Source organism: Echinops telfairi, unplaced genomic scaffold (assembly GCF_000313985.2).
Source record: "Echinops telfairi isolate 266 unplaced genomic scaffold, ASM31398v2 ScPeMD7_5;HRSCAF=22, whole genome shotgun sequence".
Classification (NCBI taxonomy): domain Eukaryota; kingdom Metazoa; phylum Chordata; class Mammalia; order Afrosoricida; family Tenrecidae; genus Echinops; species Echinops telfairi.
In genome coordinates this window covers 37,236,809-37,249,864 of record NW_022103901.1, presented here as the reverse complement: position 1 = coordinate 37,249,864, position 13,056 = coordinate 37,236,809, and the positions used below count along the sequence as shown (strand labels likewise).

General features: G+C 59.3%; 1 protein-coding gene across 1 annotated transcript in view; it reads left to right on the top strand.

Moving 5' to 3' along the window:
* TMEM114 (transmembrane protein 114) overlaps positions 1-12,808 on the top strand; it is a 17,327-nt gene extending 4,519 nt beyond the window's left edge. Inside the window, exons 3-4 of the mRNA XM_004705848.2 lie at positions 10,245-10,382; positions 11,894-12,808. Coding sequence (XP_004705905.1) covers positions 10,245-10,382; positions 11,894-12,126 — 371 coding nt within the window. The 3' untranslated portion in view covers positions 12,127-12,808. The remainder of the gene's footprint in view (positions 1-10,244; positions 10,383-11,893) is intronic.
* Positions 12,809-13,056: the final 248 nt, after the last annotated feature.

Genomic DNA, 13,056 nt, shown 5'->3' with positions numbered 1-13,056 from the left:
AAACATCACTGCTTGTTACCACCACCCATCTCTTGTTAGTTGCTGTCGCATCTGTGGAAGGCCCTTGGGTGGCCCAAACCATCCGCTCTCAGCTGCGAAGGTGCAGACTCCCGAGCGCGAGTCCTGGCATCCCGTTCTGGGAAGATCAATAGTCAAGGGCACCCCGTGGGGAAGTTCTACTCTGTTGCACACAGGGTTACCCTGATTCAGAAGTGACCCAAAGGCAAAGGGCCTCTTCCTGTGCAGTGCTGAGCTGACCCTCCCCGGGAGGCTGGGCACTGTGGGTAACCGTTTAACTGTTAACTGTCGCCATAGTGCGCCTGGCTTCGTTTTGAGGTCTGATCTCGCTGCAGTAGAGCTTGCTCCCAGCTTCTGAGAAGCAGCCCAGTGTCCAGAATCCATTCATCTGCTCCCCCGCTTCCCCGGGGACCAGGACCAGGGCCATCTCCTGCCTCCCTGAGCCTCAGTGTCCTTGTGAGCCCCGTGATGACAGCTGGTGGCTGCCCACCCCTCCTCAGAAGACAAAAAGGGGAGAGCCTATTATGAAGCGCTCACTCACCCCAGCTCAGACGACCAATTGCACGCTAAGCATGCGGTGCTATTAGGATCATTATCTTCCTGAGAAGAGGGCAGGCTGCCCCTTCAGATTGTGCGCCTGCTGCTGCAAACCACCCCAGAACAACACCTCCCCCCCAAGTCTCCTTATTCTCAAAACGAGTGTGAAGTCTGGCTCAAGCCGTCTCAGGCAGTGAAGACACAGATTGTGTTCAAGGGCTGCTGTAGAGGCAGGGAAGAGCTCTGGAAGCTGTGCTGTTAACCTCAAGGTCGGCAGTTCAAAACTACCAGCTGCTCCATGGGGGGAAAGATGGGGCTTTCTACTCCTGTAAAGAGTTACAGGCTTGGAAACCCGCAGGGGCAGCTCTGCGCTGTCCTATAGGGTCGCTATGAGTCAGAATTGACTCGATGACAGTGAGTTTGGGTTCTTGTTTGTAGGGAGCCTGGACAGGCCTGTGACAAGCTCTCCGAGTGGTGGCCTTGGTGGGGGCACCCAGCTGCGGCCTTCTCCCAGCAGACACCTCAGGCTCCTGACCGAGAGACCCCTCTGTCTCCCAGCGATTCCCACCAGGTGGCTGGGGGAAAGCGCGTTCAAGGAAATTTGTTCATGGAATGCAAAACCCACCTTCCTTGGGTGGTTTCTCCTTCCGACTCCATGCAGGGAGGGCACCGTGGGTTTGGGCTCCCGGGCGAGGGCCAGTTACAGTGGAGCGTATGTTGATGATTGCGACCATTCATGCAGTGTCGTGTAGACACAAGAGCCATGGACAATGGGGATGGCAGCGACTGTCCTGGTGGCCAGTGACAACACGGGAAGGGGAGCCGCTGGAAGAAGAAAAGGTCCATCCCACCAAGAAGCCCAGGCCCGCTGGGGTGGGTCTCCTGCATCCTTTCTCTGGCCTCTGCTTTCCCCAATGGGGTCTAAGCCCTCTCGCCCCAGCCACCTTGAGGTCTCAACACATTCAGCCACCGAGACGGCTCACGGATCGGATCGGTCTGCACACCTTCCAGGTGGCCCGTCATTGGACCAGCCGGAGTCACATGCCCGGTCCTAAGCCAATCACCGTTGCTGAGGGATGGGCTATGCTGAGTCATGTGCCCACTTCCAACAGGAGATGAGCGTGGGGAGTGAGCCCTATCAGAGATGAGGGAGGGGAAGGCTGTTGACAGATGCCCACTGGGACCTACATGCACACCTGCTTCCCTGAGACCCCATCCCCACAGCCTGTCCTGAGATGAGCCCCGATCCCAGAAGCCAAGCGCCGGGGACCGGGCACCACAAGAAGGACAGGCTTCGCTCCTGTCCCTGCATCAGCCTTAGGCTTCTCATGTGTGAGACTGGGCAGCAGCGGCAGGCTGCCACCTCCTTCCATTACCCTGCACATGTCATGGCCCGAGATGGAGATGGACTGCGGTTGCGTTGCGTGTTCCCTGCCTACCGGGAGTGCGGTCCAGTGGTTGTGGGCGGCTGCCCAGTGGGCTCTGACTCATGGCCCATGTAGGGACTTCCTAGTCTTGCATCACCGTCACCTATGGCCCAGCTCATGTCTACTGTTTGGGCCACTGGGCACACTTGGTCCCTTTCAACCGAGGGGGTGTGTTGTCCAGCCCTGCATCGGACAGCAGTCTCTCACCCTCCGTGAGGCTCTTGGTGGCTGAATTTGGGGAGCCGATCTCCAGGCCTTTGCTCTTAGTCTTAGTGTGGAAGCTCCCCTGAAACCCTTCCTCCATAGGTGACCCTTGTGCTATCTGGAATACCAGTGGCCTAGCTTCCAGCATCAGAGCAACGTGTAAGGCACCACACACTGCAGGACGGCTGGTGGGCAGTCTAGTGGGGGAGACAGATGGGAAACAAATAGGCAACTGAATAGCTGAACACTTGGCTTCCTTCGGTCTGAGGAAAGAAAATGGGGCGGGTGGGCTGGGGTGGTGCGCTAAGGGCTGGGTGCCGGAGCAACTGCCCTGTTTACAACCCCAGTGCCGAGGGTGGGTGGGTGCCTCCGTGGGCTATGACGTGGCTGTTGTGAGATGCGGTGCAGTCAGTTCCGACCGAGAGTGACCCCGTGCACGGCAGATCAAAACGCTGCCTGGTCCTACGTCCACCTCACCGTGACCCCTGTGCCTGAGGTCATTGTTGGCAGCCACGGCGGTGCCAACTCATCTCCTGGAGGACCTTCCTCCTTTTGGATGCTCTGCTTTACCAAGCGTGCTCCTTCTCCAGGGACCGGTCTCTCCTGACACCATGTCCAAAGTGTGTGAGACAACGTCTCGCCACCCTTGCCTCTAAGGAGCACTCTGGCTATTACGTCTTGCAGACAGATCTGTTTGTTCTTAGCTGTCTGTGGTCCTTCCAGTAGTCTTCACCAACACCACACTTCAAGTGCATCCATTCTTCTTTGGTCTCCTTTCTCCAATGTCCGACTTTCATGGATATGAGGCGGTTGAAAACACCCTCGGGTCAGGTGCACCTTAGTCCTCAAAGTAATATCCTTGCTTTTCAGTGCTCCAAAGAGGCCTTGTGCAGTAGATGGACCTCGTGCAGCCTGTCTTCAGAACTCTTGACTGTTGGTTCCACTGCTGCTTCCACGAGCACTGACTGGATCCAAGCGAGAGGAGATCCCTGACAATTTCGATCTCATCCCCTTCATCATGATGTTACGTATTGGTCCAGTTGTGAGAATTTGGGTCTTCCTTACATTGATTGTAGTTCCCACTGAAGGCTGCAACCCTGGAATATTATGTAACCTGTAAAAAAGAACACACAGAGGCAGTTACACGTCCAGAGGCTGCTCTGAGCTCTGTACACATATAACTCTGGTCATCTTTGCAACAGCCCCACCAAGCAGGCCTTGTCTCATCATCCCCAGGTTGCAGATGAGGAACCAGAGAGGTTAGGGAAGTGCCCCACAGCTGCAGAGGCCAGCAGACTGGAGATTGTGTTCCAGGGAGTGTGTGTGTGGGGCCTCCTCCCTCAGCCTGATGCTCCAGAGTCATTTCAGTATCTCAGGGCTGTGCAGAGACAGGAAGCCATGGGGACCTGAGGAGGTCCAGAGCCCCGCCTTTTTTGGGGGGGGGTTGGGGGTTACTCTGTCTTCTTCAGAGAGATGAGAAGGAACAGTGGCTGCAAAGCCCCCAAGTGAGTGGGGTGGGCTTTGCCCACAGGCTTTCTGGACTAGGAGAGGAGCCACATTCAGGGGCACTGCCCACAGGCTTTCTGGACTAGGAGGGGAGCCACATTCAGGGGCAGTGCCCACAGGCTTTCTGGATGTGCTCTGGTTCTTCTTGGCTTCTTGCTGCATACCTCTTTAAGGGGTCCCCGCAAAGGTTGACCAGGACCCCAGAGGCTGACCAGGACTCACCTTGGCAGCAGGGACAGAGGCAGGCGAGCGGGCTGTGTGTCCCCCACTGTCCTGGAGAGGGCTGGTGCACACCCTCGATATCAGGCCCCAGCCCTCCCGGGGCTGAGCCATCTGCAGCGACTTGGAAAATTAAAAACCACCCTCCCACCATGCCTGGTGCAAACAGTGTGGAGGTGACGGCATGGGGGCGGGGTGCGGGGACAATCCTGGAGAACAGAAAGGGTTGGGGACTTAACAGCTTCCTGGAAGAAGCTGCCTGGGCCCTGATGTGGGGTGGGGGTGGGTTGGGGTTGGGGGGTGGGTCTGCAGATTGTCAGTGTGATTTATGCATGGTCAGGCTGCAGGCTGGGGGCACAGAGGGAGGTGTCTTGGCTTCTCAGACTGAGGGCTGGGCTTCAGGTGACTTCTCCCAAAGACCACATTTTAAAACCTAAACACCCAAACCAGAAAACAAACCAACAAAACACCCCCCAAGCCCCACATGAAGGAGCTCACTATCAAAGCAATCCCCTTCTTGGTATCCACCCGGGAGCAGCAGGAGGCTCCTTAAAGAGGCATTTCTTTGCAGCTGGAAAACAAGACCCAAACCCCATGCCCTGCAGCCTGCACGCAGTCCAGAGCACCACCCAGCCCCGCGAAGGGTCTGTGAGCCGGAAGGCAGGAAGGAGAGGTGCGGAGTAATGGGCCCCTTGGGAGACCCCCATGGTGCAGACAGGTAGGGTGCTTGGCTGCTGAGGGAGAGACTGGTGGCCAGAGTCCACCCAGGGCACCTCAGAGGGAAGGCCTGGTGACCGACTTCTGAGAAAGCAGCCCACAGAGCCCAGCCCTCCTCTGACCCACGGGGCCGGAGTCCTCATGGCAGACAGTACGTGGGACTGCCCCCATTCCCCAAGGAGATGTTTACCCCTTCGAATCAACCCTCCTTCTGGGTGGCTGTGACATTTCAGGGTGTGCAGACAAGGGCAAGCCGGGGTCTCCTGTCAGGGAGAGAGAACTGTGCACATTTATAGTCAAGGCTCCCTGGCCTCTGCCAATTGGGCCCGGCAGACAGATGAGGAAGCCGAGGCAGGAGAGACAGCGGCGGCGGGGTTCAGTGTGCCGGCTCAAGCTTCTTCCAGGTGACCACAGCTCAGATGAAGCTGCAGTTCGCCCCCTGCCCCCCCAAGTATATCTGAACAGCCACCCCTGTCTTCCTCAGGCAGCAGATTTACTAGAAAGAACACCTCCCTCTCCTGTGTGATGAGTGTGGCTCTTCCTGGGACCTTCCCCCATTTCCAGATCTCCAAAAACAAAGAGGAGCGCACATTCTTCTTTGCGGAAGGATGGACGTCTTTCCCCACTCTCCTTCAAAGCCGCTGCTCGTCCTTGGTGACCTCGCAGGCCTGGGGGATGCCGGCTCCCGGTGTGCGCTCTTTGAACAGCGCACTAATGGACCGAGCTTGCACACTGGAACACGACTCTCCTGGCCCCAACACGCGGCTCCCCACAGTGCTCATCTTCTTCCTGAAGCGCAGCCGGTGTGCTTGACTTCAAAAGCGCTCTCCGCACAGGCCCGCACGTCTCCTTTGGTGAGATGATGCCTGCCAGCGTTCTTGTCTTGAATTCTATCTCATACTCATAGCTATTGTTTTTTGAGCCTGACCGTGTGCCATTCTGGAGTCCTGGTGGCGTCTTGGCTGTGTGCGATCTTCATGGTCGGCAGTTCGAAACCACCAGCAGCTCCAGGGGAGACAGACTGGACTTTCTCCTCCGTGCACCGTTACAGTCTCAGACATCCACAGGATGTTGCTGTGAGTCTGTGTTGACTGATGGCCATGAGTTTTTAAGAATGTACCATCCTAATGGGTCGTTTGATGCCCCACCTTCCCCAAAAGATATGTCCGAGTCCTGATTCCCTGGTCCCCGAGAACCTTCCTTTAGCTTGAAAAAGGGTCCCTAGGGAGGGAATTAAGTTAAGAGTCTTGAGATCAGGTCATCTCGGATGACTGGGTGGGCTGGAAATCTTGGTGAGAAAGTCCTTGTAAGAAGAGGTGAAATGGGTGCAGCGTGGTCTCTCCCGCCCAGAGCCGAGATGAGCGAAGGACCCAGAGACGTGGATCTGAACTGCTTCCCACAGACTGTTGTGGGACTCCCCAGGTGGGGCTGACTCCACTGCTCAGAGGAGGAGACAGGCTCAGAGGCCAGAGTGGACCCCAGGCTGACGCCTGATCCTCCTCTAGCTCTTCCACGACTCTCCGCCTCCCGAAAGCCTCTCTCTCACGTGATGTGATGGGTCCTTATCTCATCTGCCCCCACCCCCTTCCAGCTCCCTCACCACTGACTCTGCTTTCCTGAAGACCTCTCCCTGCAGTCTCGGAGGGACATTGTGCCTCTGCCCTTCCAAGCTTGAAGTTCCACGGAGATGGGAGTCCCGTCGGACTCGACTTTGTACCTGCAGCCCGACATCCTGCCCACGTGAGGGGTTCCGGGAACGCGCCGTCCGTTCATGCCCCCACTCGCTAGCTCGGCCAGTGTCTTCCTTGAAGCGCAGAGCGAGCGCATCCTGCGTCCTGCGTGCCAGGCTGTGAGCCCGTGCCTGCGCAGGCGAAGACAACGGCATTTCCTCGTCCTCTTGGCTTTTATTGCCCCCCACCCCCCCCCATCTGGCTTCCTTTCCCCCTTGCATCCCCCAAAGGCCAACCCATCGCCTGTGACTAAGGCTCACAGGCAGAGCCCCCCTGAAACACGCTGGAGTGGGCCAGGGCTCGCTGGGTTGACTGTTTCAGGGACCTGGGGGCTGGCTCAGTGGGGGCGGGGTTAGTTAGAAAGCAGCTGTCCTGAGACGGGGCCCTGGTCAGCTTCTAGTGCTTGACTGAAGGGATCTAAGGGCTGGTGGGGGGTGGAATCCAAGGGGGGCAAGTGTAGGACGGGGGCGCCCACTCAGGCCAGTCTGGCGGGAGGCCACAGCAGCAGCAGGCCCAGTGACAGGCTCTGGGCCTCCACCCCCACTGGGCGGGGCCTGACTTGGTCTCAGGTGACCTCCCTGTGGATGGAGTTCTGGGAGATGGCTAGTTCAAGGCAGGAGAACAGCGCCACCAGTGGTCAGTGCCAGGCTAGCTCCAGGAGGTCAGGGGCTGGGCTGCTGCCTCCTCACCCCCATAGCCGCTCCGCAGAGCTCCGTGCTGCGTGGGAACCAGGCTGGAGTGTGGTTGTCACAGCGACCCTGGGTCATAAAATGGCTTATAAGCTCCACCACTGTCATCGTGACCGATGGTGGAGTCAGGCCTGACTCACAGGGACCCCGTGTGACCGTTGGGCGGCCCTGTGGGGTTTCCAAGGCTGCCAGCCTCCCAGGAACCGGTCACCGGGCCTTTCTTTCTCAGCACAGCTGGGTGGGTTCAAACAGTCAGCCTTTTGGTCAGCAGCAGAGTGTTCCCCTGTTGTGCCCCCAGGTCTCCTTACAAGCACAGCCCTTGCAGGCAGCCGCAGTGACTCGGACCTGCCGAGAGACCAGCCCTGGTTCCTAGGCCTGTCTGTCCATGCATGCTGTCCTATGGAGGGCCCACTCCCATAGTTCAACCCACCAAGGTGAAGACTGGCCAGTCGAAAGCCCTCAGCAGGTCGTCGAGAGGGAGCCCGAGCCAGGCAGCCCTTGTGTGGGGAGTTATTTGGCATACAATGGATGCACATCTCCAGGGGTGACCCAGGCACGTGCCCGTGGCTCTGGGTGTGGCTATTGTTGGGTGTGGCTATTGCTAGGCACTGTGAGCGGGTTCTGACCCGTAGGGACCCTGTGCACATCGGAGGGCAACACTGCCCAGTCCTGCACCGTGCTCACCATCGCTCCTGTGCCAGAGCCCGGGATCACAGCCCCTGCGTCCATCCATCTGGTCGAGGGCCTTCCTCTTTGCTGCTGCCCCTCTACCCTACCAAGCATGACGTCCTTCTCCAGGGCCTGGTCACTCCTGACGACATGTCCACAGCCCATGAGAGAAAGTCTCCCCATCCTTGCCTCTAAGGGGTGCCCTGGCTGTAGTTTTCCAGCTGGTTTTGACTCATAGCGACCCGACAGGACAGGGTGGGTTTCTGAGCGCCTTGTCGGAGAGGAGTAGAAAACTCAGTCTTTCTCCCACGGAAGAGCTGGTGGTTTTGAACTATTGACCTTGTGGACGGCAGCCCAACATGCCACCGGCTGCATCCAGGGTCCCGCTCTAGGGGAAGGTGCTCTCTGTGCCTTGGCCCAGGCGGGGGAGGGTCCTGGTCTCCTGAGAGCTCCTGCACCTGCGCCGTCTTCCTGCGGGGAGCCGTCCTTCTTCCCCAGTCTGCTCCTTCTCCTTCTTCGTCTCTTTTCCAGCTCAGACGAGAGCGAGCACCTAGACCACCGCCACCAGCCACCCTGCCTGCCTCAGTCACCCAGCAAGCACAGCGCCCCCAGTGGGGTTGGAACCACGCCCTGCTGTGGTTAGGTAGCCATCGAGTCCGCCCGACCCACAGCGACCCCACGTACATAGAAGGCAACCCTGCCCGGTCCGCGCCATCCCCACGGTGGTGCTTAGGTTTGAGCCCACGGGTATGGAGGTTGGGGGTTTCAACTGGCAGTTTGGGGGACACAATCCAGGACAGTGATGGTCACCGCCTCCTTCATCGTCATCCCCATAGACGTAGGGTCGGTGGGTCCTCATTTCGTATGGCCCATAGTCTGCCGACAGAGTCTGTCTATAACGAGGTGCCTCTCTGCCCCGGGGGATGAGAAGAAAGCATTCCCCTTTAGACCCATCTTGTTGCCAAAGGAGCGAGCCCTGGTGGCAGAGTGGTCACACATCGGACTGCGCACATCCAAGGTCGGCAGTTTAAAACACCAACTGCTCCTCTGGAGAAGGAGGGGGCTTCCTGCTCCCCTAAAGAGTTACAGCCTCGGAAACTCACAGGGGCGGGTCTGACCGGTCCTCGGGGCAGCAGGAGTCGTCGCTGCCTCGATGGCAGTGAGTGGCTTCTTGGTTTTGGTGCCTGGTGGGTTCTAAAGGGCCCAGCACCTGTCTGAGAGCCCTCAGTGGGTACCGTAGTGGCCGGTGAGAAAGACTCTTGTCCTTCTCTACTTTGGTTGCCAGCAAGCTCAGGGCCAGGGCCAGAGGGGAACCCCACCTGCTCCCTCTCTCCTTCCTGCCTGCCCTTGTTCTCCCTCTCCTCGCCCACCCCACATTTGGCAGCTGGTCTGCTTCCATGGAGACTGACAGCCTGGAAAACCCCGTGGGGCAGGTCCACCCTGTCCTAGAGCATCAACAGCAGTTGGAATCACCCCAGCGGCAGGGGTGGGATGCAGCCCACTGAGTCCTTCTACCATCTGGGTAGCTGACCAAGCTGGCCTGTGACTCCTGACCTCAGCCGGCCCAGGACGCCCCCCTGAGGGAGGACAGGGGTGCCTGACCCCAGTGAACTCTGCCTCAACACCTCCTGGGGACCCAGCCCCCCAGTAATGTACTCAGTCCCCCACCTCCCTCCAGTCCCTGCTCAAATGCCACTTCTCCCTGGAGCTGTTGGAAATGGGCTCTCAGCCCTTCCCAGCCTGCCCTGCGTGGCTCTGCCCTTGAATCTGTCCCTGGGTTCACGGCCTGCCTCTGCTCCATGTAACGACAGCTCCACTGACAGGGGTGTGGCTTCTCCTCAGGGGGCCCAGCCTGGAACAGTATAGGGGACCGTGCTGACCAATGACCCTTGCCAAGGGAACAAGCCAACAGTGGTAACAGCCCATGTAGGGCTATGGGGGCACGTGACTTAAAAGCTCACAGGGAATCTCTGTGAGGGAGCCCTGGTGGTGCAGGGGTTACACACTCAGCTGTGATCAAAGGCCGGTGGTTCAAACCCACTTGCCTCCCTGTGGGAGAAAGACGAGGCAGCCTGCTTCCATGGAAGTGTGCAGGCTGTGGGGCAGGTCTACTCTGTCCTGCAGGACCCTTGGCATCAGAATCGCTGCTGTGACACCGGGCTTGGCTTTGGACCCTCGATAGCATCATCACCACTATCACCACCACCACCACCTGCACCATCATCACCACCACCATCACCATGATCAGAACAATGGCACTGCTGCCTGTTCCTGTCAGGGCAGCGCTGTGCTCTACAGTTTCCAGGGGCTCGGCTTGGGGGCGTAGGTTGCCAGGCCTTTCTTCTGAGACCCTTCCGGGGGAACTTGAACCTCCCCCTTTTTCGTTAGCAGCTGGGCACCTGGGGGCTCCCTTTCTGACTGCAGGGGCGGCCGCCATGGTTTGTGGCAGTGTGCCCGGTCCCCAGGGTCCCCAGGGGCCTGTGGGCGGCTGTGAGGCCCTGCCTGCCCTGCGCTCTGCCTCCCTGCAGCCATGCACGGGACCTTTGCCATCTTGCTGCCGCTCAGCCTCATCCTCATGGTCTTTGGGGCCATGACGGGCTTTCTGAGCTTCCTCGTCCGAGCCCACCTCCTGTTCCTGCTCGCCGGGGCCCTCTTCCTGTTTGGAGGTAGGTGCTCCAGGACTCGGTGCCCCCTAGGTGATGTCCCGCCCCAGGAAGGGAGCATGGCTTTGGACGCAGGGCCCTGGCTTGGCCACGGGTTCCCAGCGAGAAGCCTTGGGGCGGGGGGTGGGGTGGGCCAGTCCCTGAGAACCGGTTCTCGGTATTTCCCACAGAAAGCTGGGTGTTGGCTGCCAGTGTTAGCACCCAGGGTTGGCGGGTGAGCTTCATTGCAGCCAGCTGACCCCTTTCTCATCCAGTGTGTGGGTGTGACTGAGACCTGTGAAGACAGAGGCACCCATGGGGGGGGGGGTTGGCGGGGGTGTCACTACTGCATTGGCGGAGCTGAGCTTTTGAAGCCCAGCCCCAGGCTGTGGCTGTGAGCTGTGCAGGCACGCCATCCTGCTGCCAGTGTGAAATGGCTTCTGGGTAAAAAATAGAATACAAAGGAAGAGAAGGATGCCCACACACTCACACACACACACACACACACACACACACACACACACACACACACACACACACGCACGCGTGCACACGCGCACACGCGCGCACGCACGCACATGCACACACCCACACACAAACGTATGCACAGCGCACATGAACGTGTAGCTCACGATGCACATACACGCACACACAGACGCACATGCACAATAGCACACACATGTAACACGACGCACACTCATGCACACAACACTCAGTACACACAGATGCACATGCACACACATGCACGTGCATTTACACACAGATGCAAGATTTTGATCCACAGGGCAGAATAAAAGCCCCTCTGGAGGTGGCAGTAGGGTGACGGCCTGGGCTCCTCCTGCCCCTGTGGTGACCGCCATCCACAGCCGCCAGGGTGGTTTGTCCAGTGAGGTCCTTCTCTAACTCCATGCTCCCCCGGGAACGACGAACCCTGATGTGGGCTGTTCAGCTCGGTGCTGTCTGTTGGAGCCACAGACCCTGCCTGGCTTCTGAGCCCATGGCCTGTGGAAAGTGCCAAAGGAGACCGAGCGGTCAGCCCTTCAGGCTTGACAGTGACCGAGTACCTGTGAACAGTGGCCACTGTGCTGACTGAGCTGCTCTGAGCCCTGCCGGGCGCTCAGTGGGGTGTTCCGGGACTCACAGTCTGGGGTTACTCAGGAGATTACAGTGGTTGCAGGGGTCTCCCCGGGAGCCCTGGTGGCATAGTGGTTACACATTGGCCCACTAACCACAAAGTCAACAGTTTGAAACCGCCAGTCACCTCCTGGGAGAAAGATGAGGCTTTTTACTCCCGTCAGCAGTTCCAGCCTCAGAATCGTACAGGCAGTTCTCGCCTGTACAGGCGAGACTCTCTGAGGTCTTGACCAGGGAGGCTGGCAGGAGGGATGGTGCTGGCTACGGCCCTGTGGTGACCGGCGGGTGGCGGGCCCAGGGGCCGAGTGGGGCTTGTGAGTCTGGCCTGGCTCCCCTGTGGCGGCTGGGCAGGGCAGGCACAGTGGGCAGTGGGTCTGACCGGGCCCCTGCCGCCTCTGCAGCGGCGGTGACCCTGGCCGGGATCAGCGTGTACGTCGCCTACTCAGCGGTGGCCTTCAGGGCGGCGCTGTGGCTCGTGGAGGAGAAGGCGCTGCTGCAGCAGCTGGACGTCCGCTTCGGCTGGTCGCTGGCCCTGGGCTGCCTCAGCTTCCTCGCCGAGCTGCTCACCGGGGCCGTCTTCCTGGCTGCGGCCCGCGAGCTCGGCCAGAGGCGGGGGCAAGACCAGGCCATCTGAACCCAGGCAGGCAGGGCCCTCCCCTCGCTCACGGCGACACTGTCCCCGGGGATGTCCCCTCTGTGCATGTGTGTCCTGTGGTATCCCCATGCCCGAGGGCCCAGCGCGCTGTGTCCGCATCACCATCACGGTGATATTGTTGATGCTGCCTGCCCCCACACCCTCACAACGTGGGCGTTTGCAGCCAAGTCTCCTCATTGGGCGTCAGGCCCCCTTGGCAAAGAAAGGTCCCGGATGCTTTGCCCCACCCCTGCCACTGAGGTTGACTCCACTGGAGGAGGCGGACCTCCAGGCTGGCGGTGGGCCCAGGGGCCCCTTCTACTCTGCCCTGCCCAGGCCCACCGGACGCTGGGAGTCAGAATCCGCTCCATGGCAGTGAATGTGACTCCTCGCCAGGCGCTGTTCAGACAGGTCCCCCAGGTCCTCAGGGGGCTCCCCGTGACCCCTGCTGTCGGAGGCACACTTCCAGGCTTCCTGGTCTCTCTCAGTCTGGAAGCTCCACGGAAACTGGCCCATCGTGGGGCACTGCCGGCATCTGAAATATCGGTGACACTGCTCCCAGCATCCCAGCCACCACCGTGGGACAGACTGACGGACAGATGGGTGGTGAGCTGTCCTGTCCTGACCTCCGCTCCAAGCTGTACTCAATGCAAGTCAGATTGTACTCAATAAACATCTACGTGTCCGGGGGCTGGCCTCAAAGTGTGACTTTTGTCTGAGGAGGACGGGGTGGAGGCGGGGGCGGGGGCCACACGGAGCAATGAGGGTTTGTGGAGCCTGACACACATGCACAGATGTACATATGCACACACATGCACAGATGTACATATGCACACACACGCACAGATGTACATATGCACACACATGCACACATGCACACACATGCACAGATGTACATATGCACACACACAGGCAGCATGCACGCGCACA